The sequence below is a fragment of the Ruditapes philippinarum genome, unplaced genomic scaffold (assembly GCF_026571515.1).
Source record: "Ruditapes philippinarum isolate M1 unplaced genomic scaffold, ASM2657151v2 ctg359_1_1_1_1, whole genome shotgun sequence".
NCBI lineage: Eukaryota > Metazoa > Mollusca > Bivalvia > Venerida > Veneridae > Ruditapes > Ruditapes philippinarum.
Window position 1 is genome coordinate 558,972 of NW_026863896.1, and position 26,890 is coordinate 585,861.

The following is a 26,890-nucleotide window of genomic DNA, read 5'->3' on the forward strand; positions in this document are numbered from 1 at the left end:
TTTCAGATATATATTTATTTTGATATCTAAACATTGCGATTTATTACAAGTATCTTTTTTATGAAACTTCGTAAAATAAAAATGCCCCAGGGAGACGGAAATGCACGATAATATTATTGTATATTAGTCGAAAATTTTCTTGACAGTTGGCCTGACATGTGCCTTTTGAAGTTCAGTGAGCAATTCACCGTTCTAAAATGTATATTTGGAATTAAGTTGTTGTTTTTTCATTTTACGAAAATAATGGAATAAATATCTTGTGAAAGATTAAGGATTACCTATATTATTTGGACAAACACTGTATTATTTTGTAAGTGATAAAATATAGTTTATTTCCTGTAAATAAGAAACTGCAAGAGACGATGAATCAAGCTTAATCTAGTATTTATTATATTAAGTGTTTGGGATGTTTATATCAGATTTTTTTTACAAATTATATACCCGTATTTTGAATAACTATCTTCTGGCGATTTTATTGTTTAAAGATTTATGTTAATCATATATAAGTACTAGTATTGCTATAGCAACTGATGTATTCGTTTTATGAAAGTATTATTTCATTTATTTGAAATAAAAGGTGTCATGGTCATAAATGACATGGTATCGAGCATAGAATATTTGATTGTTTAATTATGCAATAGATTACATATAGATTAAGTCATAGTACACCTATTAGATAATTAAGATAATTTCATCACTTGGTAATAACGTAATAGATATAGGTTAGTCTTAATATTTTGACTGCAAGACAGACCTATTTTACAAGATCGATGTCGGTCTTGAAGCGAATAAGATAATAAAAAGCTCTGGTGCACAATGTGTTGGGCTACATTTTGTAGATATAGGTCGAAAGTGAATTTTTGTTCTTTTTGAAATATCTTGGAATAGAGACGTCATTCATTTGTGCATTATTTTAAATGTCTGAAAGAGATCTTTTTATATATATATCACACTTCTTCAATTCTCTGATTACTGTGTGTAGGCACTGCTTAAATAGTTTTAAGATTATTTAATTATTGATTAATTCATTTATTGGCATTGGAACCAGTACAGGCACAATGGCAATTAATGTGATTGCTTCTGATGTGGCGATGGGTTAATTAACTATACCTTTTGGGAAGTTTCGTTTTGTCAGAGACGTAGATACATAACAGAGATAGGCAACTTCCTAACCAGTTAAGATACATGTATCACGCGTGCTTGCTAAACTTAAAACTTGTAGCAATTAAAACTTTTTTAAACCAGATATCAAAATCTGTAAAATAATACATTTTCTGAAAGCTTACACTTGTATACATTTGTCTATGGCTACAGGTTAAAAAACATTACAGTTCCTATTTAAATAAACGATTCATCATTTTTTGAAGAGAACTACTTATTTACTTTTGTTTCATAACTACATGTATGCTTATGCAAAAAAAAATAAAAAATAATAAAAATCTTGTAAACGGCATAGGAAGTTATCATGCAATATCTTAAACTGCAGCAATAGATAAAACACTTTACTTTCAAACGGTGTACAAGTCAAGTCTACATCCATTAAGTTTCAATTGCTACAAAATGCCTATTTTTCACATTTTGATGTATGAGTGGTAATTCAGTGGAGATGCTCACTGTAATCTATATCTCTGGTTTTGTTCTATTATCAGACGGTATTACATTTATAAAACTTTCTAGATTAATATTAACTACATCAATGTAGTAATGGTAACATTATGATAGGTAACACAAATTGTACTGTACGGAAAGGTACGGCATGCATAATATCTTTTCTCCAGTTATGTTTCTTTAGGTTCTAACCCTTCATATGTAGCAGAAATTTCGCAAGGTTAAACAATTGTTTATCGGAATTCTGGATGATCATCAGCTATAACTTGATTTTGTAAACATTGACGTAGTTGTGTTGAATTATTTTCCCATCGTTTTATTTGAAGTTTCATTCAACTTATGTACTTATTGATGCTATTACATAAATTACAAGTTGTCCGTATTCGGATACAATAGTTTTCGGACGTTGTTTCACTTGAGAGATTGACATACATTTTCATTGCACGCAATGATTCGAATCCGTGCAATGAATTTTTTTCTTTGATTGCTTTGCATAACACAATTTAAAATCACATAATTTAAAATGTCAAATTTTGGTCGTATTGTATTAGTTTAGAATCTGTGTGCAGCAAAATCCTTACCCTTTCTATAACTCTCTAACCCTTACCCTAACACTAACACCTAACCTAACCTTTGGTTCTAGCTGTAATTTGAGTGATATTTTGTAGGAAAAAAATATTGAAGAAATAATACAGGGAAAAATCATAACGTTAAAAATAACCTCGGACAAATTCGAAAGTCTGAAAAGATTCATCAATCTATTTACACATACTGACAGTACATCTGATCATTACATGTATATTCAATTAAAATTGATACTTGGTCAAATTAATGGCAAAAAAATTAAAAATGATCTTATGTGCTGAAATCATGCTAAAATGACATTTTTTAAAGTCCTAGTAATAAAGTACTAGTGAATTACAGTCAACCCGGCCCCAAGTCAGCCCGGCCCCAAATTGGTCAAACCGGCCCCAAACCAATTTTATTTCTGGTCAACCCGGCCCCATGTTTTTTTATTATTTATTTTGCTTTAAAATGTAAATACTTATCAAGAAATAAGACAAAAATTAACAACAAAAACAAAAGTTCAATGATGATATCTTTTATTATTTATTTTATATAAAAAGTATCAATATCAACTATCAATATCAACAAGCAACTTGTATATTATATAGTTCAACAATGTTCCTGACACACCCCTACAATGTTCATCACATATAAACACTTCATTCGTCGTCTTCCTCTGCCTCGCTTCTATCTAGTATCGGCCTGTACATGTTGGACACAAGCTTCAACAGGGCGGTTGCGGATAGCTCTTTCGATCGATATCTGTGAAAACAAAACAAAAAGTTATAGATAGTTATCAGTGTAACTAGTTTATATTGGTACTAAACGATAAATTATTAATGTTTCTTTCCAATATTAGCAAAATAATGGTACATTGTACATGACTCAAGTTAATTTCTTTAATTATTGTTCGAACCTTCAAATTACCATTTTTATTAAATTCAAAAATGAAATTGTCGTATTATCTCATACAATTTTCCAAACACTTAGTAATATTCCAATACCTTTTTACACAGTAAATATTCTTTGAAAAAAAGTTAATAAAAAACGAAACAAATATTAATTATAATGATGAACGTATTCAATAAAAACATTCAAATGAATTGATAAAATATTGTTTGAAACAATATTTATAAAAACCTTTTAACTCGAAATTCTATGCATTTCTTCCTAATTATCGCATTAACACTCACAAAACCATCTTTAATTTACATCGAATAAAGACATGAAAGATACTACCAACTTATTAAAAGGATTTGTTTTCACAGCTATACCTTTTTTGTTAATTGATTGCTTTAAACTGTTTGATTATCACATCTGAATTAATGTTGATGTACATATAATTGTTGATGTTATATAAAAATTCATCATCAATATTGCGTATTAAAAACTTAATCGACGCAATTAAATTTACCGACACTTTTTGTTACTGTTGTTCTATAGTTAATAATCTTCAATTAATAATAAATCATTTATAGTTTTCTTTGAAAAATATATATTTTGGGGCAGGAATGACCAATTTTGGGGCCGCACTGACCAATTTTGGGGCCGGGTTGACCAAATTAAAATACCGTGGGGCCGGATTGACCAATTTTGGGGCCGGGTTGACCAATTTTGAGGCCGGGTTGACTTGGGGCCGGGTTGACTTGGGGCCGGGTTGACTTGTACCGAGTACTAGTATATATTTCTGTATAAATTCCATGTTTGTTTTAGTTTGAAGCGAAAATATATTTATACATGTTTAACGAAATTTAGATGCCAACATAATCACCAAGTAGTTTTAAAATTAGTCGTGTGACTTTAGCAAACCCTGGAAGTTACAATAACAGATATTGTGGATATTGACTTATTGTATGATTGAAACAAGTCTAATTAATCCATTCATTTGACATGTTCTAAAGTTAACATTTCCAGAGATCTTTGTGGCAACTATTGTGAAATCTTATTCTTAACGCTCTAACCTAACCAACGTTGGTCAAGTTAGGATACTACCATTTTTTACTTTACAAGGAGAAAAGTTCCGTTCCTCTGACTGCCTAGTGTATTTATTTTGAAGACATTTACAGAATAATGAATGAAAAATTCAAATTGGAGGAATAAAATTTTGCCTATGTCTCCCTTTAACATTTATTATTGTTTTATTTGCCTAAAAGGTAGATTTATTCACAAATTGAACAAAACCATGTGTGTTACACAATGCTGGTGATTATAACTGGACATAAATTTTTGTGTCCCATGAACTTGCAAAGGATTACCTTTAGTGGAGGATAAGCCTTATACAAAAATTCAATTTTAATTGATTATAAAAAGTAGCCGTTCAATGTGTCAAGTGCAGTATTATTAACTTGAAAAATGACATTGCCATATTTCTTAATTTGATATATATATAAAATATGCATCCGATACAGCCAAGTGTCACAACCTCTTGCCATACTCACACATTGATATTTTCACCTAAGCAACATTAAATTTTAATTTTTCAGACTAGATAATGTTACACAATATGAATAAAGAAGTCTGACACAGAATCAAATCATGGCATCAAGAAGACTGTTTGAGGTCTTAACTTTGAAAGGGAAACAGTCAGTGTGTCTAAAATGCCTGTGTCAAAGATCAGAAGGAAATTTGAACCTTGTTCAGAAACATGTTGTTCGTAGATATTCACAGAAAGATGTAGTTAAACCCACTTTGTCCAGAAGTAAAAGGTTTGGGCGTTTTATGGCAGCATTATCACTTGTGTCAGGAGTTACTTACCTTTGCTTGAAAGAGCAATATAAAAGAAAAGTTCGGGTTACTGCTGGTGGATTTGTGAGATTTCTCAGGTAGGGTGAGATAATTGTTTATTGTTACAATTTTAGCTAATTTAGGTGATGAAGGTGTAGAAACTAGTGAATTTAGTATTAATAACAGCATTCTTACTTGACACATTGAGTTATACCTTATTGAATATCTTTTTTTCTTTGTAAAAATGATAATGTTTTTATGAAATAGTAATAACTTTGTGTTTTATGAAGAAAACCTTAGATTTTTTCATCAAGTATGTCTTTCATGGATCTAAAAGTGTAAGACATATTTAAACAGAATGCAGAAAAGTAATTGGCTGCTACAAACAGTTTTTATTTTTTAATAAATAAAAAACCCCTGACATTCTCAATCATATCTTTTATTACATTTAATCTTATATTATCTTTCTTTATTCCAACAGGTCAGCTGTGATAGGCTTATCAGTTTCTATAGACTACAAAATTTCATTGTGGAACCTTGAAGATGATTCAGTAGAATATGATAAAGCCGTCAAGTTGTGTCATAAACGTTCTGCAGAGAAGCTGCTAATGGGGTGCCTTAATAACGGTGGTCTTTATGTAAAACTTGGTCAAGGGCTTGTCTCAATGAGTCATGTGTTGCCAAAGGAATATGTAGACACTCTAGTCATACTTCAGGACAAGGCTTTGTCTATGGAACCTCAGGATGTAAGAAATTTGCATTAGATAGTGTTTTCTTTTTACTTGTTTTGCAACAATTTTACTTGTTTTGCAAAAATTCATGTCCATAAAAATGGATTTGTTGAATGTTGAGTTTATATTCAACAAACTTGACATTATTATTACAGTTGTTAAGATTTATGTGTTTACATGTTTACACTTAAGTTTTTGTTAACATTACATTTTGTTTTATCAAAAAAAGATGACAGTTTTAAAATTTCAATTAAATTGATTTACCAAAGAACTGACACTGTCAGGTTTGTTTTGAAAATTTTATCGTGATTGAAATTGAATATTTGTCGATATTTATTTCTTTTTAGATGGAAGAACTGTTTATTGAAGATTTTGGTGCTTCCCCGCATACAGTATTTAAAGAATTTGATGAGGAACCTATAGCCGCAGCTAGTCTGGCCCAAGTTCACCGTGCTGTCACTCATGAAGGCAAAGATGTAGCAGTAAAGGTGAGAAACTTGTAGAAGTATATAAAGACATGGTAAAATGATTGCCTGGGTTTCTGTTAAAGTGTTACTTGTCAAAATTTTTACTGATTTTAACAAAAATACAGAAATGTTCTAAATAGTAAAATTTTAATCAGTTACACCTACAGGGATCCAAACTAGCTTTTGACAATGTCTTTTATCTAAACTATTGGAATAACCAATAAATCAAGACTATGCATATTCTGTATGATAATTAATATAATTATTAACAAGGTAGAAATATGGCTATGTAGTGAACAATTTAGCCATATTTTACATCAACATATCATTTGAATAAAACATATTTCTTGAACTCTTGTTTTTACACACCCTGTTGTATTTTGCCCTTGTCAAAAATTTGTCTGAAAATAACGTTAAGGTAACTCATGGTGACCTTAAAATGTCCTGTCTGACCTTTCATATTTGAATATTATGATTTTATATGTGCATAGGTAATCTATTAGATAGTTTGAAAATATTTCACTCATAAATTACAACCACTGGTCTGGGTGTCTGTTTCGTGATATTTAAATTTTTATAGACAGCTCCTGACCAGGTCAAGCGGAGGTCGTTTACAATGTCACGAGGAGTGTTTTAGGTGTTAAATTTAAGATTTAATCACCAGTTAAATGATCTGTCAGTTATAACTAGAATATTATGTCTAATTTCCTGGTATATATATGTAATATTTTGAGTGCAAATTTAATTACAATTAGCTTTAGCCTTGGGCCGTGACTAGGAGTGGTAATAGATACCGCAATGAAATCTTGACAGTTATATGATTTGTAATGTATTAGTTATCACCTTAATTTTGTCACAAATTGTGTTAAAAGTTCCCAGCCCCCGTCACCCCATTAAAAAAAAAACATTAAAAAAAAGAGAGTAGATTTTTGTAGAAGTTATTTTCAAATCAAAGTTATATACATGTATTAAAAAAATAAACTTTTTCTTCTCCCAACTCAAATACATTGTATTAACAGTGTTACCTCTGCAAAAAAGGCCCTCTATAGAATAATAAACTCTTTACAGCATTACTAATCAAACCTTACAAAATAAGACTTTTAAACAAATTTAACCTCTGAGGAGCAACACCTCTCGGCAGAAAACATTTTCTTTGTCTCCCAAAGGGTACTGCACTGCAGATATTGTACTATACATAATTGTTTAAGTACATAATTATATCATTAATCAATAAATAAAAGGAACTATTCACTATTTGTATATTGCAGATTCAGTATATTGACTTACAAGATAGATTTGCAGGTGATATAAGAACATGTGAGATTTTGTTAAAGGTTATTGGTTGGATGCACCCAAAGTTTGAGTTTGCTTGGGTATTACAGGTAAATTTTAACATCTTAATTGTAAATTATGTTTGGTTAACTCTGAGCCACCTGAATTTGTGTAATGGATTTTGCTGAGCTTTTGAAATTTGTGCAGTTCATTTAGACATTCTGAAACTTAATGTGATGAAACAATAATTGTGCTACCAGTAGTTTAGAACCTGGTCAGACTGCAGAGATGTGCAGGCATGCCTGGCACTTTACTGGTAGCAAAAGCTAGTTACTTTTCTGTTCCAGCAGGTGAAGGGTTAATTATCATGACCTTGAACAATTGACCTACCACAATACTGAAATATTACATATTGCAACATTTGAAGTTTTTCTTAAACAGAATTCACAAAAACAAAATGAGATTTCCATTAAGACTGGTAATCTGGTAACAAATTAGAAATAGTGGGATTAAATATGTTGCAGTGTTAAATGACCATGATTTAAACGGGTTTTAGTTGAGATTTGTTTCAAGTCAATCTTCACTACATCATATTTGTTAATTGATAGTGAATGCAACTATCATTTGTAATCACTGATCAATGTAATGAATTGTTTTACTTTTATATACCATGATTAAAACAACAACATGTTTATAATTATACATATACATAGAACATAAAGGGTCAGTGTTATTTCATAAGTTATATAATCATATCTTGAGTGAAAAATATTAAAATAAGAAATATGTTTATAATTGTAGGATATGAAAGGGACCCTCGGTCAAGAATTGGATTTTGTAAATGAAGGATCTAACTCGGAGAGATGCCAGGAAGATTTGAAACATCTAGGATATGTATATGTGCCAAAAGTCTACTGGGATAAAACAAGCACAGTAAGTCAGAATACAGAGTGAAGAATTTTCAATTTGACATAAGTTTTGATAAAAAAAAATTATATCAATTTTGCTTTGAATGTTTGTTAATTTGATGATTTGTAGATGCAATGTTCAGGTCACAAAGTTTTGTTAAATATGAGAAAAGTTGTCTTCTTTTAATCACAGTTCAGATATACCTTGTATGAAATGTTACCTTTGTATTAACATTAAAAAAAGGTCAATGATTATAAGGGCTAAGGTCACAACTTTCATGTTAAGGAAAAAATTGATGACATTTCTGTTACATTTCTATCATTGGTATCTGTATACATTTTATAGTTTGACTATTCTAAGAATAGGGAGAGCTATTGTACTTGACCAAATGTTTTTGTGGGCACTTTGGTATCTCCAAAAGTACTTAAACTTGTTAAAGGAATGGTTTGGAACTTCACACACTTATTTGAGAGCATACAAGGAAGGTCACAGACCAAGGCCAATAACTCTAACATGGATTTGACAGAATTATGGCCTTTTTTGAACTTAATAAATATGACATTATCCAGTCTTGTATTTTACTATCAAGCACTGAGCATAGTCCAGCATTCACTTTTGACAGCTCTTGTCTTAAGAAGCAGACATTAATATCTCAGGTGAGTGATCCAGGGCTTCATGGCCCTCTTAATTATAAGAAACAGGTATTAATATTGTTTTGTTTTTAAGATATGAATTTTATTTTTCCTTGCCACATTTTTCAGAGAGTATTGACAGCCGAGTATATAGATGGGTGTAAAGTGAGCGATACAGAAGGTATTAGAAAGATGGGTCTTTCACTAAATGACGTAAGTTTAGTTTTCATCAGTGTTTTACTCTACGGTAATATTTTGATATATCATTATATATACATGTAATTTTCATCAGTGTTATGATTATTAATTGATTATATTTATTATAAACCAATCAGTTTTCTAATGACAGTTTGTTCATATTCAACATAAGAAAATGAATTTGGCCACTCAGAGAGAAATTGCATGTATCCTTTGATTATTTGTGAAAATCATGCTGTTATATTTTAGCGATATCTTACATAATTGTCATGTACTACATGTACCGACCTCTACTTTATAATGAGATTTTAGGTTAACAGGGTCAAGGTCAAGGTCTTGACTTTAGGCTAAAAGCTATTCAGTTGATTATTAATTACCAATAATTGTTAACATGAAACTATCTACAGGTTGATCAGAAATTGGTGAGGTGCTTTTCGGACCAGATTTTTTTGACAGGCTTTGTTCATGCAGATCCCCATCCAGGAAATGGTTCGTATAACCAGTGAACTTCTTATATAATGTTTTGTAGTATCAGATATTGCTTATACTCTGAGGTCATTTCTCATGATGAGGTCATTTATGCGACCTATAGTCCTATACATAAAAATACTGAGCCTTTGTAATGGGGTGAAATTTTCACTGTTGTTGGAAAAGTTCAAGGTCCACCAATTTGGGATTTTGGAATTTTTTTAAAGTGAGGAACTAGCCAGATGGCTTATAGAAAATGGGTGGTTCTGCCATCCCACTTTGCCTGTGATAATGCATAGAGGAATAATTGAGGTCTGTAATTGTTGTCTGTCTCTGCCTGAAAAGTTTTGAAAGTTGCCATATTATGTTTTATTGTGTTAGTAAAAGGAATTAACCTTCGTATCAAAGGAACTTCACTGAGGTACAAAAGCCTAAAATCATAAGATTTGAATTTCTGATATAAATCAACTGGGGCACTTAAAACAGAAAGATGGAATCATGACTTTTTACATTGTAAAACCAGAGTTATGGCTGTTTTGCCATTCATTTTTTAATGGTTAGTTAGCTGATGCATTAGCATTTGGTCCTTGCACTGATTTTTGACTAGATTTTATAAATTTTATGAAACAGCCTTTATCAAAATCCAGAATTGAAATTTATTTTCATTTTATAATATGTTTTGTATCAGTATTTGTGAGACAAGGGAAGGACAAGAAAGCTGAGATCGTGCTGTTAGACCATGGTCTATATGATCGGTTACAGCCTTTACATCGAGGATATCTGTGTAACTTATATAAAGCCATCATCATGAGAAACGAGGAGGAGATGGAGAGATATTCACATTTACTCGGTGTTAATGGTAAGTAATTTTTTGCAATTTTGTTGCTAATTTTTTTGTGAGTTTTTGGCAAATTTGTTGACAATAAATGGCAGGCATTTTGCAAATTTATTGCCAATTAATAGTAGACCATTCGCAAATTTACTGTCAATTAATGATAGACAGGTTACAATTTCATTGCAAATTAACAGTAGACAAATTAGAATTTGTTGCCAATTTATTGCATTGTCAAGATGTTATTGCAGGCAATTTATTTCATTGCCAATTAACTGTTAGACAATTATATATTGAAGTGCTAATTAATTTCAGGCAATTCCTAATTTCATTGATAATTTATGGTATGTAATAAATGTAACTAAGTTTAATGTTTATCAATTGTAGTCAATATGCAATGGCATTGCCAATTAATCATAGCCTATTTGTAGTTTAATTGAAAATAAATCATATGAAATTTATATTTCATTTGCAATTAATTGAAGGCACTTTACAAATGTTTTCAAAAATGTAAGAGGTCTTGTTTGATTTAAACATAACAAATAACTTTGCATTTAAAGGCGTCATGTACAGTGCAGCTTCATCTTCTGAATTATATGGAAATAAGTTTAAACATCTTGTTGCATTAGTAAGAAAGTGGTTCCTTTTGTATAAAGATTAGTCTCATGCATATCTAAAGGTATATACAAAGCTTGTGAGTTTTCTGAAGCTGTAGCAAATACAGGTAGTTCAGGTTGTAAATGGAAGTGTGACTTTACTGATTATCTAAGACAAAATTTATTATAATTATTTAAGTAGAAATTGTTCACAGTTTATTTATATTTTAGAAGAAATTGTCAACCATTTATATTTGCGAAGAAATTGTTCACCTTTTGTTTCGGGGTCTGTACTCTCAGTGCCTGAAAGGGAGGATGAAGGGTTATTAAGCCTAGAATACATACATCACCTTTTGTTTATATTTTAAACAAGATCGTTTATCATTTGTTTATATATTTTTTTTTTATATTTTAGACAAGATTGTTTACTGTTTGTTTATATTTTGGACAAGTTTTTGTAACCATTTTTATTTTGAATATTTTGAACTAGGTTGTTATCATTTCTTTGAATTTAAGACAGAATTATTTACTACCATTTTGGTAAAATTTTAGACAGATTTGTTTGCCAATGTTTGCAATATATTTATACCCTAAACAAGATTACTTACTTTTAGCAGATAATTTTGGCATGAATGCTCATATTCATAGGTTAGACATATTTCCTCACCATATTATCACCTTAGTGCAGTAACAGATTAACTCCTTATATAATTTAATAGTAGTTTATCTGTTACTGCACTAAGGTGAAAATATGTTTATATTTCAAACAAATCTGTTTACAAGACATTTCTATTTTAGATTTGGTTGTTAACATTTTATTTATATTTTAGACTACCAGATATTTGCTAGTCTTGTTAGACAGGGCCCAGTGAAGTTCACAAAGGCCCCGCCTCTTTTTCGCCACAAGCCAGTTGACATGAAGGCATTTCGTAAACTGTCAAAACAAATACAGGCGGAAATGAAGGAGGACTTTGAAATTCTTCATGATAGAATATTCAAGGCCATGAGGGATATGCCCAGCTCTCTTCTTTTGATTTTTAGGTAAAGACTTAAAGGTGTCCCTTGAAAATGCACAAAAATATAAAAGTATATTTAATTTTTCTTTCAAAACTGATCAGGTTAAAAAATAAGCAAAAGAACTGTTAACAATTTTTAAAAAAGGTGTTTTTGTTTTAAAGAAAAAATATATAGATAAGTTGTTATTTTTGGTTTCTCATTCTGTAATGTAGCACAGTTTCCTTTGTTACCTCCCTCAGACAAGCAGGTCTGAACTTAACCTGCTTTGAAACTGGAACTGTCCATTCAATGTTTTTAATATTGAAGTACAATACCTGGCCAAGCTGCATGCATTTGCACGCTGATCCATGCTGATCTGGCTTTATACTGGATGTAATGACTATAGATCACTTTTGGTTCAAAGAAGTCATGTACTGTTAAGTTGTAATAACATTGTAAATTGATATCAATGCTTTTTTTAATGCCCCGACTAAGAGAATATATGATAATTGTCAGTCCATCCCACTGTCCTGCTTTTATGCAGCCTGTGTGTAGATTGACAAAACAGTGGAATCTGGGGGCATCCTGGCCTTATTGACTGATTTCTAGTTACATATAGTGAGATATATATAATAAAATGTGTACTTTGAGGTTTACTTCAACACAAGAAAAGATATACTTTTACATTTTTGTGCATTTTCGACTTTCTCAGCTGATAGCAGATAAAAACATATAAAATGTATTCTAGAAAATATTTAGAATATAGAAAAAAAAGAAATACTATTACTGTGTTATCCTTTTTCTTTAAACTTTAAACCTATCGAGTAACAACTCTTGGTTAAAAAGCAAAACTGTAGAGATGTGTGTTTTTTGCGATGTTTTGATATCAGCTGACTTAAATATTGTGGAAGGGTTTTGTTGAATCAACAGTAATTTGCATGCTCAGTTTTTCTTATAATTTTCACTGTTTACATGTTGTTTTTTTATCACGCACATAACTTTTCTTGCATGATTGTTTTATTTTGATTATTTGTAATGGGATAATTGATGTAATTTTATCATATTTTAGGGTTCTTATGTCTTTTAGGAATTTTTTTTTGTTAGTTAAATATGTGTTGAAATTATTTTTTTAAACTGATTTTTTTTTGGAGTGATTTTCAATTAAAAAAACACACTTTCTGTTCCTGTTTGAACAATATAGTCATAACACTGCTAATTTTGCAAAATTGGTGAGCCCTACTTTTAACTGAACTGTTTGTTTGCATTTTAAAAAATTTAATACATAAAAAGGTAAAATTGAACTGCCAGCAGTAGTCATAGCATATCCTTTTGGCATTATAATATAAAATTATTTTAATATTTGATTGTGTTGGAAGCTATTAGCTTTTTGAAACACCCTAGAATCTGCTCCTTGAACCAACTAGTACTAGGCAATGAGTGTAAGGTTTCTTGCTCACGAACGGCTTGCCCCTGACGGCCTTTGAACCCATACAGCCAGCAATTCTTAGATTACTAGTATGATGCTTTAACCACTCGGCCATGCTGCAACTTTTAGCATTATGGAAGTCATTATTGCAGCTAACATTCATCATGATGCAGAGTTCAATTACAAATTTTCCTAACTATTCAGGATGTCGAGAAATGTAACAAAAAGATTTCTATCAAATAAATTTTCCCCCCAATGATAGACAGGTAAAAAAAAGAAACATGTCAGTTTTCATTTTAACTATGATATACATGTAAAGAAGAACCATGTATTTTTGACTACCACACAGAGGTTTGCCACAGCATTTTAGTTTTTATGATAGTTTCAGGGCTTATTTAAATATTTTGTAAAGGAATTCAAGTCATGTGACCTGGAATTTTCTTACTGTATAACTATTTTTCCTTTTATGGAAAAACAAAAACAAACAATTTTTCCTACATGGAAAGTTAGAAACTATTGTGTAAGGGTTATCTTTTTCAAGTTGCTTTTTACTTGAGATATAATTTCTTGTGTTGTTATTTTACCCAGTTGTTCCTTTGTTGTTATTGTTGTTTGTTCTCCTTTGTTATTTTCCTATTGCATTGTGTTTTGTTTTTCTGTCTTTGTGAGTTTTTAATTGTGTTATGGTATAAAATTATGTTAAAATAGCACCTTTCCAGATGAAAAAAAAAATGAAAACAACAACAGAAAAACACCACCAAAACAAAAAAAACAACAAAAAAAACAAACTTAAAAAAACCTTCAAAAAACGAAAAAGATTTCTTTAGAAATGTAATAAAGCCACAATTTATTTGCCACTTGATGACAGAAATCAAATGTATGACAGGACGTTCTAATGTTTACATGTTTAATCACCATATTTCTATCCTGACTGCTAGCATAGTAGGGATATTTCTTCATAATTATTGTAATACCAGTGGGTACTAGGGACTTTGGGTATGGTTACACATCATTATTTTACAATTTTTTAAACATTTTTTTTTAAATTTGAATAGATCATTTTTTAAATTTTCATGAAAATTAACAGAAAATTTGGAGATGTGCTGCTTTAAAGAACACATGTTAATGATTAGCTCCTCAGTGGTTCTTGTGTTGATCTAAGTGTGGGCTGTAAGCTGGTTTGATTTAAGTTTTAAGAACTAGAGAGATTTTTATTTTAGATTTCACTTGTTTCTGCCACTTAAGCTTCATCATACACATGTTTTTGTTTGATGCAGACATGTTCTATTTCTTTTCTAAATTTGTCCTGTGCATTTTGTTAAGTTATTTGAATTTTACTTCAGTGCAGCTTTGTGTGCTTATAGATGTGTGATTTGAAAGTAAAAGTAGTTTTATTTGGTGAACAAAATCCTTCCATGATGGCCCTAGAATATGACACCTTTATTAATAACATCTGTCTTATTTCAATATTTCTAGGTAGAGCCAAATTTCTAGGTGGTGCCGTTTTCCAAGTCTTAAGATGCCAATGCTCCCTGCGACATTGACTTAGCTTTTATCAAGTTTTGCTTAAGTTTTTCGTAGAAATTTATAGAAATTATCACTCTGAACAGATGTTTCATGATATTTTTCAACAGAACGAGAAAGTCTGTTTTGTGAGATTATTTTGCAAAGACCACTGTTGAATAGATCAACTATGCACATTCCAAGTAGACTATCTGATGAAGATATTGCTCATATGAAGAAAATTGCCGCGAACCATTTTGACGAAATTACTCTCGTGTTACGAGCCATGCCGAGGGAAATGTTGTTGATAGTCAGGTGTGTTCCCTATTTACTCACCTACTTGTATAAGATGGATAGCATACAAGATGATGTGTAAATTTTATACTAACATTTAATAGCAGAATTCTTGTACCCTGACTTGTTTGTGGTACGTTTATAAGACGGGGTATGTATGGTGGGACACTTTAATTTGAAGGGTAAAATCTGTCTTATACGTGAGTAAATACTGTTAATGGTAATGTGTGTTTTGTGATTGTGTGTCTGTAAAATGATTTTGTGTTTGTTGTGAGTTATGTTAGGCCAGTGTTCTACCTTAATGCTAGACTTATGCCTTAAATATTTTATAACTTTGAAAGGCTGCTGGGATATTTCTTTAATAAAGAAGCGGGATAGGTTACCATATCATAACTGCAGTGCCTTTAAACATAACTGATAATGAAAATCTTTGTTTTAGATTGAATCATGGAAACAATTGACAAATTATTTGTGATGATAAATACTAAATGTGGTCTTTTCATAATCTGCTCCCATCTTTGTATGATAAATGTTCTTTCTAAATGAAAGCTCAAATGTTTTTGAATGCCAGCTGCAATAAGACATATGCTGGGATTGTTTAAACTGACTCTTTCTGTTGGATGTTAAATTGTAGGGTTATATAAGATATGAGACTTTCGCAAAATAACCAAATAAACTGGAATGGTTAAAACATGTTTGATTTTATGGTATGGTTTTACTTTGTTAATTAACACTAATAATTTCAATAAATTATGCATGATAATATTAGGTAACTAATAAAATAAACTACATGACTTTATGGTCTTAAATCTGGTTTATTTATGCACTTTTTGATTTTGAATGAAAGTTTACTAAACAAAGGGTTTCTATTTTCTAATCATTTGGTTTATTGGCATTATGCTTGGGAACTGTAATGTGATAATAAAAAATTTTTTTTTTTTTTTGCATCCTTGGTTGAGTGGTTAAGGTTGTTGTCATTGAAACATTTTGGAAGCGTGATGGTTTTACTTGGAAACCCACTTGTGCCTACTTTAGTGCACAGAGAGGCATCCAAAATTGTCCATTTATAGTGAAACAGAAACTTTGCCATGTGTATGTCAAAGCAGAAAAAACTCTCTTTTAATAGATATGTGCTAAAAATGTGTGTACTTTACTATTGAAAGAAGGTTAAATTGGAAATTGAAATATTACTTAACATAAGTCAATATTTGCCTATTTATTAAGGTTGGTTATATTAACAATATTTGAGTAATATGTATCCTAATTTTGGTGAAAAAAGAGCTCATTTCAGGTTTTCTATAAATATGTAATTATGTAGATTGTAAGTTAAAACATTGTTCATAATCATTTAAATGTTATACAGATTCAATAAACATCAATATGACACAGAGCAAAATCAAGGTGTAACACATGCTTTATGAGCTATTTTTAGTAACAAATTATGAAAGAAGACTTATCCTCAAAATGTGTTGGAGGGTGCAGAATCTTAAATGAATTTTAAACATAGAATATTTAGAAATGAAATAATTAATTTTTTGTGTCGCCTTAAAAGGCGACATATAGGGGTTACTTTTGTCGGCGGGCGTCGTCGTGTCGGCGTCGGCGTCCCCTAAAGCTTGTCCGGAGCATAACTCAGTCACTATAAGTCTGATTGACTTCAAACTTGGTATGCATGCTTCTTTCAATAACCCGAAGTGCAGTGCACAAGGACCAGTACTCTGCAGTTCTTAATTTTTGAGTTATTGCCCTTTGTTAATTTTCATACTTTAATTTTGTCCGGGCCATTTCTCTTCAACTATAAAAGCTATGGACTCGAAACTTCATAGGATGATAGATCTCATTAAGAAGAAGTGCAGTGCACAAAAACCGGTACTCTGCATTTCCTAATTTTTGAGTTATTGCCCTTTGTTAATTTTCATACTTTATTTTTGTCCGGGCCATTTCTCCCAATGTATAAAAGCCATGGACTTAAAACTTCATAGGATGATAGATCTCATTAAGAAGAAGTGCAGTGCACAAGAACCAGTACTCTGCATTTTTTTATTTTTTGAGTTATTGCCCTTTGTTAATTTTCATACTTTTTTTTTGGCATGGTCATTTCTCCTAAAGTATAAAAGGTATGGACTTGAAACTTCATAGGATGCTTCTTTCAATAACCCGAAGTGCAGTGCACAAGGACCAGTACTCTGCAGTTCTTAATTTTTGAGTTATTGCCCTTTGTTAATTTTCATACTTTAATTTTGTCCGGGCCATTTCTCTTCAACTATAAAAGCTATGGACTCGAAACTTCATAGGATGATAGATCTCATTAAGAAAAAGTGCAGTGCACAAGAATCTGTACTCTGCATTTCCTAATTTTTGAGTTATTGCCCTTTGTTAATTTTCATACTTTAATTTTGTCCGGGCCATTTCTCCCAATGTATAAAAGCCATGGACTTAAAACTTCATAGGATGATAGATCTCATTAAGAAGAAGTGCAGTGCACAAGAACCAGTACTCTGCATTTTTTTATTTTTTGAGTTATTGCCCTTTGTTAATTTTCATACTTTTTTTTTGGAATGGTCATTTCTCCTAAAGTATAAAAGGTATGGACTTGAAACTTCATAGGATGATAGATCTCATTAAGAAGAAGTGCAGTGCACAAGAACTGGTACTCTGCATTTCTTATTTTTTGAGTTATTGCCCTTTGTTAATTTTCATACTTAATTTTTGTCCAGGCCATTTCTCCGAAAGTATAAAAGCTATGGACTTGAAACTTCATAGGATGATAGATCACATTAAGAAGAAGTGCAGTGCACAAGAACCAGTACTCTGCAGTTCTTAATTTTTGAGTTATTGCCCTTTGTTAATTTTCATACTTTAATTTTGTCCTGGTTATTTCTCCTCAAGTATGAAAGCTATGGACATGAAACTTCATAGGATGATAGATCTCATTAAGAAAAAGTGCAGTGTACAAGAACCGGTACTCTGCACTTCTTATTTGTGAGTTATCACCCTTTATTAATTTTCATACTTTATTTTGTCCAGGCTTTTTCTCATAAATTATAAAAGATATGGACTTGAAACTTCATAGAATGATAGATCTTATTGATAAGAAGTGCAGTGCACAGAAACTGCTTCTCTGCACTTATTATATTTTGAGATATTACCCTTTGTTAGTTTTCATATTTCATTTTTGTCCTGGCCATTTCTCCTAAACTATATTGTTCACAAGGCGACACATCCGACTCGCGGAGTTCTAGTTAGGATCTTGTTGATACTTAAAGGAACATTTTGAAACTTTTAGGATTATGCTGGTTATGCACAACATATTGAAAGTTTTCGGAACATATTGTTATATTTTTGAACATACTGATATTGTAAGGAACTTACTGGTATATTTTGGAACATATTATATTATTTTTGGAACATGTTGATAGTTTAAGGAATATATTGATACTTTTTGGAACATATATTATTTTGGAACATATTATATTCTAAGGAACATGTTGATATCTTTGGAACATTGTGATTTTTTTAGGAACATGAACACAGTTCGAGCCATTTTAAGAGAACATGGCAATCCTGTAGACAGATATGGCATCATGGCAAAAAGGTAACTTCACAAACTAAATTTACAAACAAGTCTTTTGGATTAGATTTTAATAGGCATTGTACCTTTCAACCTTTCATCCTGAAGAACTACAGTGTCTGCTGAATAGAGAAATATCTGTGTCCTACAAAAAAATAAATTTTGACAGTGTTTTGAGTCACCCGTGTATAGATTTCTTGGGTAATAACCTTTAACACAACAAGTGGTTCTCACTACCGCCTTACCCTGCTGGAACTGAAAGCCTTTGCCACCAGTATAAAGCCAAGCGGACCTGTACATTTGTGCAGGCTAACCAGGAATTTTACTTTTGCATAACTATCTCTAAATTACTAATAGACAGTTACAAAAATAGAAGCTGGAAAGGTGCATTTAAACAATTTTACGAATTAAGGATATTCTTACCATAACAGTTATGGATTAGCTGTTATTTTCTGATGAATTTAAACTGTAAGGAGGGGCATCCGCGGCAAAGTGATTAAGGTCATTGACTATAATCCACTACCCACTTGCCTCTCACTGCTGTAGGTTTGTTCTGAACCAGCATCTTCAAGTTCTTTCATGTGAGGAAGCTATCCAGCTAGCTTATATGTTACGCTGATGGTTCTACTCAGGTGCCTGTTTGTGCTTGCAGTGATAATAATGTCTCCTAAGGTCCTCTCCAGCAGTAAAGATGAAAAGTGGCCATATGACTGGTACTGTATTGGTGTGACGTAAAACAAAAAAAAAAAAAAAACCCAAAAAAATCTTACTTTAAGGATATGTAAAGAACTTCTGTTTATTGTCAAATGTGAATAATATATTTTTATCTGTGTTATTTAGTGCTATCACTGGTACATACCATAAAGAAGCTGAGAACATCACTGTTGTATCAAGGGCTCAGGCCTGGTGGGAGCGGGTGGTTTATGACTACAGGGTGAAGGCTGAGAGTTGGAAACTCTGGCTTGCATTCTTATACTTACGGTTCCTACAGTTGCTAGGTCGGGCACCGGCTATGGAAAAGGTGAAAAGCTTCATGGAGACTGAAGAAAAGAGGTAAGTTACTTACAATGCAAATTTGTTGTTGTTGTTTTTGTTTGTTTTCAACTGAAAAGAAAAGTAAAATTTTGTTGTTGTTTTGTTTGTGTTTAACAAAAAATGTTGTTTTGTTTGTTTTTAACAAAATTATTGTTGTTTGTTTTTAACAAAAAGAAAACCATGATGATATGACTGCAATGAAGAATAATATAAGCCGTATCACATTACTGTAATGTTACTTTCTTTGTTTAATGATATGCATAAGTGAATTTAAGCTAAATGATGCTAAATCATTGGTTTTATGGCATTTATTGATAAAGGGCAGGTATTTTCTGAACTCGAGGGGGCTTTGTGGTTGAATGGTTAATCATTTGCCCTTTTCCTCTATTGACTAAAAATTCTGTTCAAAATTTCAAATTCTTCCATCTGAGGTAGCTTCCCAGGTGGCTAGGATTGGTCGATGGTTCTACTTATGTGTCTCCAAGGGCTCTTGAGGGGTACCTGATGCTTCCTGTGTCAATATAGCTGAAAAGTCCACATAAGAACTTAATAGTGCTGGTGTGATTTAAAAAAAAAAAATGTCTACAGATGTTTTGTAAAGCAAACAAGAGCTTGTACTTTTTTTGGTTTTCTTGTACTTTTTTGTTTGTCTTGTACTTTGATTCCGTGTTTTTTGCGGAAGAAAATTAATCTTCAGTAGGATTTTTTATTGGACACATTGTATTCTGGAAAATGAAATTATTGTAGATAATTACTGAACTATAGAGTTATTCTTATTTTGCTATACATTATGTTTTGTTAATGAAACTAATTTTGTATCATTTAAGAAGTTTGCTGTTTTTTTAATAAGGTGGAAACAGAGAAAACACAAAGAAAAGAAATTATAATGATATTTTGATATATAAATTTAGGTTTTTATTGTCTGACTCTTGTTATTGAATAAAAAAAGGTGTGTTTATTAAAAAGTGTTGACTGTTACCAGTCAAGACTGGTTGCTAGGTTACCAGACTAATTGACAATTTAGAGAGCTTTCCGTGAGAACCGTTACCCTTATGTTATGACAATAACAGCCCTATTAAGTGTGTCTGCTTTGTTTTATGTGGAGGTATTATAGGCTTTATTATAGATAATTATTTTTATATAATATATAAGTTCTATTTTAAGACTAATTAAAGTGGCGATTTTATTACACGTAAACATTCATGGTATTTACAAAGCGATATAAAAGTTCAATGTTTATAAGTGCAATCAATGCGTACTTTATAAAGATATAAAATGTTTGATTTTAGTATCCGCAGACATTGTTAGTACTAATGACCTACATAATAACCGAAATTCTCTATCTGTCAGAAAAGTACAGTAGTTGTACATAGACACAGAATGTATAATACAAAAATTTTCATTTTTATGAAAGGTACCATAACACATCAGATTATAAATTATTGAAATTATAGGTGCTAGTTATTAATTTGTAAATCAAATTGTGAATATAAATTAAAACCATACCATTTAACATACTCATTTAATCATCCAATTTTAACCATAATTATGCTTAAGCCCTTGCTCTGCATAGTTATGCTAAAGTCCTTACTCTGTTGTTATGCTAAAGCCCTTTCTCTGCATTATTGTCTTTGCTCGGCAATATTATGCTTAAGTCCTTTCTCTGCTATATGTTATTATGCTTAAGCCCTTGCTCAGCGATATTAAGCTAAAGTCCTTGCCTATTTATGTATGGAAATGTAGAACCAAGCTGATGCATTTCAATCGGTGTTAAGTTGATAGCCTGTTCTCATTTGCTATTGCTGAACCTGATATTTTAATGTCTAGTAATTTATTCAGTAATGATGCTTATTTTGTTACACAGAGATATTAAATTTCACTACTTAGAAGGCAAATGTGGAATGTGATATTTTAGTTTCTTTACTGTAAACTAGCTTAGTTAATATATTCTAATCTAGGTATAGAATATAACTATGTATCTCTGATCAATAAACCACTGTTATTCATTTTTTCATAACATACTTCAAATATGTTATATATTATATGTAACTTATAACAAATTATGCCAATGTTATAGTAACCTTTAACAGATTATGCTAATGTAATGGTATCTTATTACAAATTATGCTTAAGTTATAATAACTCATAACAAATTATGCTAATGTTATAGTAACTTTTAACAGATTAAAGTTAAAGTAATTTACAACAAATAATGTTTACATAATTATAGTAACTTATAGCAAATTATGCTAATGTTAAAGTAACTTACAGCAAATTATGCCAATGTTATAATAACTTTTAACAAATTATACTAAATTTAAAGTAACTTATAACAAACTAGCATAGTAGTTTTTAGCTGGACTTTTCAAAGAATGGTTTGGCTGTCCTACTCAATCTTGCTTTATTCTTCACCATAATTAAAAATATTTATAATAGTTTTGAAGAATGTAATGACCTGTGTATGTGTAATTAATATTTTATTTGATATTCTTTTTTTCAGGAAGTTAAAATTTTTGCCTTTAAGTTCAAAAGTTTGGCAAGAATTGCTTGAAAAATATAGTGAGGAACTATTTTCTTAGTCTTACTTATTGTTTCTAGGCAAGGAATTTCTGGTGAAAAGATGGAAAGGATTGATGGATTTTGATGATTAATTGATGTTTAATGGATGATTATCTACTTGAATGCTTTGTGCCTGAAAAAATGAAAAATAACTTTAAACCCTATTATTGTTTGTTTGATGGTTTTTACACCAATTTAGTATATTTTTTCTAACCACTGTGGGTTTGAATCCCGACAGGGACTTTGGATTCTTTCATGTGAGCAAGCTATCCAGCTAGCTTACAGAACGTCTGTGGTTCTACTCTGAGATGCATGCTCGTGCCTGAAATAATGCACAAAAAGGCACCTGAGGTCTTCCTCCACCAGTAAAAGCTGGAACGTTGCCATATGACCTAAACTGTGTCAGTGTGACATAAAACCAATCCAACAAACATATTTTTGTTTGTTTAATCTATGAGGGAATGGGGTGGTGTCAATCCAGCTTAAATGGATAACTAAACGATAATTACTTTTTGTTCAGGCACAAAGTAAGGATAATTTTAAGTTGTACAGTTTCAGAACTCAGTACATTTGTGTATATATAACTGATTGTGGCTTTAAAAAGAGGAGCAATTTGAATGATATTAAATTTACTTTAGGAATCAAGTTTAACATAAGCTCTGCAGCTTAATTTAAAAATTAAAATTATGATAAGATAGACATTTTGATTTTGACACGTCTATATCATTGATTGAATCATAAAAAAATCTGAGTTCTGTAACATAGTAAATGTTATGACACTAATATTTGCATGTTTTAACAGTTTAAAATATTTTTTTCAGGCAAAGTTAAAATAATTAAAACTTTGTTACTACTAATACACTAACATTTTTTGAAGTATTCTTTTATTTGCAGGGTATAGGCATAACAAGTTTAAAGCTATTTACTGACAAAATTTCTTTTTGATGGCCAATTCTGAAATCAGATTTAAAACAAGTGTTTCAGTCATGACTGTAACACGAATGTTAAAGGTTTACAAAAGGAATCATTTCAAAATGTGTTACATAGCTATTTTCCATAGGCTGTCAATGATTCCACACCTATGCTGGAAGCTTTTCAAAAATCTGTGAACATCGTATTTCCAATTCATTTTCATTAGCAAAATTTTTATCTTGATGTAACAAACAGTTATTAAACCAATAACAGTCGGCATTATATAGCTTTAAACATGTTTATGATGGTATTAATTCTATTTAATAATCAACATGTACAAAAAAGAAATTAGAAAATGATATACCACCAATGTTGTGTTGTTGCCTTTGTATTCATTTATTGTACCGAATGACATCTCTACTATTAAAGCTGGAAAGTAAACATATGACCCTTACTGTGTTGGTATGACGTACATGTAAAACCTAAGTTTTTATCAATTTTTCCAAAGCTTTTACCAATTTTTATCCAAAACTTATACAAATTTATCCAAAGCTTAAACCAATTTATCCAAAGCTTTGACCAATTTATCCAAAGCTTTTACCAATTTCTCCAAAACTTAAACCAATTTATTAAAACTTATACCAATTTATCCAATTTTTTTTACCAACTTCTCCTAAGCTTTGACTTATTTCTCTAAATTTTTACCAATTTTTAACTTAATTAGAAATAATTATGATACCATAGTGTATATCATTTTGTTCCTTTTATTTACATGTTGATTAAACAAAATTGTTCATCAAATGCACAGTCTATGCTTATGTTGATACACAAATTAAAATCATCATGGTAATTTGATATACTAACAAATATTAAATTTACAGAGACAGGACTAATTATTGTTCTAGCATGTTGTTTCTATATTTGACTACATTTCTATGCATGAATAACAGGTATGGTGGAGATCAGGGTGTAATGTTATAAAATATGATTGTTAAAGATGCTCTTTCATCACATTCAAATGAAAAAAATTGACTTAAGAATTATAGATAGATTTTGATTGTGATTGTAAATAAATTATCTACCAGAACTATTTACCTCCCATATTCCTATCTCTTTCCCCTCTAAAAGATAAAAAAATGAAGGTTATAATTGTATAAAAAATAAATAAAAAGTAAACCCAACAACCCTGAAAAATGTCCCTCTCCCCTCCTTAAATGCTGCCAAAACTGGCCGACACATAAATTTAAAGGGGGTTTTAATTTTGAAATTTTCATCAATAAAATTAGTTACAAGGATTTTTTCTGCACATTCTATGCATATGTATAAAAGAAGAGATCTATCAGTAAGGATTATGTACACTCTGTCCACATGTTCTAACTTTGCAGAATTATAATAATTATTAAAATTTGTATAGTACACCTTTTCTGAATTAACCAGATGTAGCCAGTAATGAAGCTATTTATTTATCATCCTTGTGTAATCTAATACTAAATAAAGGCTCCTTACATATGTAATTACCATCAGAATTAGCTTTTATTAATATTCTTTTTATCAATGTATCATTAGTAATATACCGGTGTTTAGTAATACGCGCCCATCCCACCTCTCCACCCCCAGTGTGTTTGTATTGAATGATCTTGTCATCGGATAGTTCATGATCAGATAGTTCATGATCAGCTAGAATTTGATGTCCATGCAATTTTGCTGTATCATTATTGACTTAGTTATAGTACATTAGTTACAATGTATGAATTTATAATGAGGGTGAAATATTAGCATGATTATACTTTATTTTCTAGGTACGAGACTCTGTGAAGAAGAGGTGAATTTGGCCAAGCTTGGACTGTGATATAGATAAATAGGCTTCCATCGCACTGTGGTACATTTTGTACATCGTACATTTGTACTTCATATATTTGCCCATTGAACAAGGGCTCACTGTACATTTGTCCATCGAGTATTTGTCCATAGGGTTTCCTGGAGACTAGTGAACAGACCCTGTTTAAAGGTCGCATGAAAGACTATAATATGGCAAATAGCCAAGGCAGATTCTAAAGAAACAATTCTGTGAACTAGGTATGACAAATTATGTTAGGCTTTCATAAATAGCCGAGTGCCGAGTGTCGCTGAATAAAAAGCCATTCTGTCATTTGCAGATAATTCTGTCATTTACAGATATCCATGTTAAAGGGAACTTTATGCCATGTTGCAATCATGTTGAGGAGTAATTTAGAAGCCTATAGAAAATGGATAGATTCTGAAAAGGATGCATGAAAAGGTGTAGTCGTTAGCCTACATAATGAGTTAGCAAGAATGTTGATATGTTGTTAATGACATAGCAGATCCTTTTCAAAAAGCGGACCAGTTTTTATCAAGCTGTATATAGTACAGAGGAGAGTAATCATGAATGTTTGAAAATTTTGCCGTTAACAGGAATGGATAAACATGGCTTAATTGGTAGTCATTGACAACATATTGTGATTTTTTGCCATTGTCAAATTGACATTTCATTTAATGTGACCACTGTGTCTAATTTCCAGGGCATAACAATGACTGTATAATGGACATGTAAGCTAACAATAGACTTACGGTGGAATTAAGGATATTTTAAGTTTTCCCAGCTAATCCATGGGTACAATCAAACATTTAAAGTTACATTTTAGTCAGGGTGACTAACCTATTGTGACAAGTAGTGCACGGTGAAGCTGTAATGGTAAAAGTTTGTTTGCCTAGAAAAATAACATCTATAGGCAAGCAAGTTCAGATAATATGATCTGAGATTTATGTCAAAAACCATGACTAATATTGGCATTAAATATAATCAGTATCAAGGTTGTTAGTTGGAGGTAAATCTGTTTACTGTAATTGTTTATTAGTAATTGATAATCATACTGTTTTGTGATATTGAAACATTATGCTTCCAGAATTTTATTTCTATTATTTATTTCAATGTTTTAAATTGCTATTTAAATTGTTTGTTTTTTTCAAATGTGATACCTTCTGATTTTAACAGTGCTTAAGAAGTCCTTTCTTCAAAGTTAAATTTTATGATGTACATATTTTTATGTTGACCAAGAAATGAACCATAGAAATGTAGGCATTTTAATGAAGGCATTTTAAGATTTAATGTTTATAGGCCAGTGATTTTATGGTTACATGCTAATAATGTTATTTCAGTTGTTATTTTAAAGTGCATGCCTTTCGAATTGATGTGAAGTATATTTTCAACAACTTTCATTATTAATTTTTTGGCGGGGAAAAAAAAAGATTGTACTACAATATCTACAATATAATGGAATTAGGAATAAAATTTTATGTTTTAACCCATTACCTTCTTGAACCGGAACCAAAAGTGATTATCCATTGCCACCAGTATATACCAGTTTAGAACAAGCCTTTTTACAGTGAAGAACATTAACTTAAATCCTTTTTACGGGTAGGAATAATTTTAACATACTATCAATAGATACTAATATTGCCAGCTATAAGTTATAATAGATCTAATCCAGCCGTATAGAGCCAAACCGCTGTACTAATCCATGCAATGTGACCAAACTTAAAGATGGATATGATGTTTCATGAGATCTGGC

At 31.0% G+C, this 26,890-nt stretch overlaps 1 protein-coding gene across 4 annotated transcripts; it reads left to right on the forward strand.

The window, feature by feature from the left end:
* The first annotated feature begins 161 nt into the window (after positions 1–161).
* On the forward strand, positions 162–26,890 carry LOC132723705 (uncharacterized aarF domain-containing protein kinase 5-like). Of its 4 annotated transcripts, none has more exons than XM_060708487.1 (14): positions 162–310; positions 4,659–4,997; positions 5,381–5,645; positions 5,978–6,118; positions 7,366–7,479; positions 8,171–8,302; positions 9,040–9,123; positions 9,516–9,597; positions 10,265–10,435; positions 11,835–12,045; positions 18,744–18,818; positions 19,635–19,847; positions 22,330–22,388; positions 25,100–26,890. In XM_060708487.1, the coding sequence occupies exons 2-14, from the start codon at positions 4,711–4,713 to the stop codon at positions 25,147–25,149; spliced, it is 1,884 nt and encodes a 627-aa protein (XP_060564470.1). In that variant the 5' UTR covers positions 162–310; positions 4,659–4,710; the 3' UTR covers positions 25,150–26,890. The 4 variants fall into 4 exon arrangements, with proteins under 4 accessions (XP_060564470.1, XP_060564472.1, XP_060564473.1 ...); XM_060708489.1 differs by lacking the exon at positions 11,835–12,045 and adding an exon at positions 15,061–15,244; XM_060708488.1 differs by lacking the exon at positions 162–310 and adding an exon at positions 1,781–1,828.

Bases quoted from the DNA above. Each gene is read 5' to 3' on its own strand.
- LOC132723705 (XM_060708487.1), top strand. From the start codon at position 4,711: ATGGCATCAAGAAGACTGTTTGAGGTCTTAACTTTGAAAGGGAAACAG. The intron at 9,124-9,515 runs GTAAGTTTAGTT...AACTATCTACAG, and splicing joins TGGGTCTTTCACTAAATGAC to GTTGATCAGAAATTGGTGAG. The intron at 10,436-11,834 runs GTAAGTAATTTT...TTTATATTTTAG, and splicing joins ACATTTACTCGGTGTTAATG to ACTACCAGATATTTGCTAGT.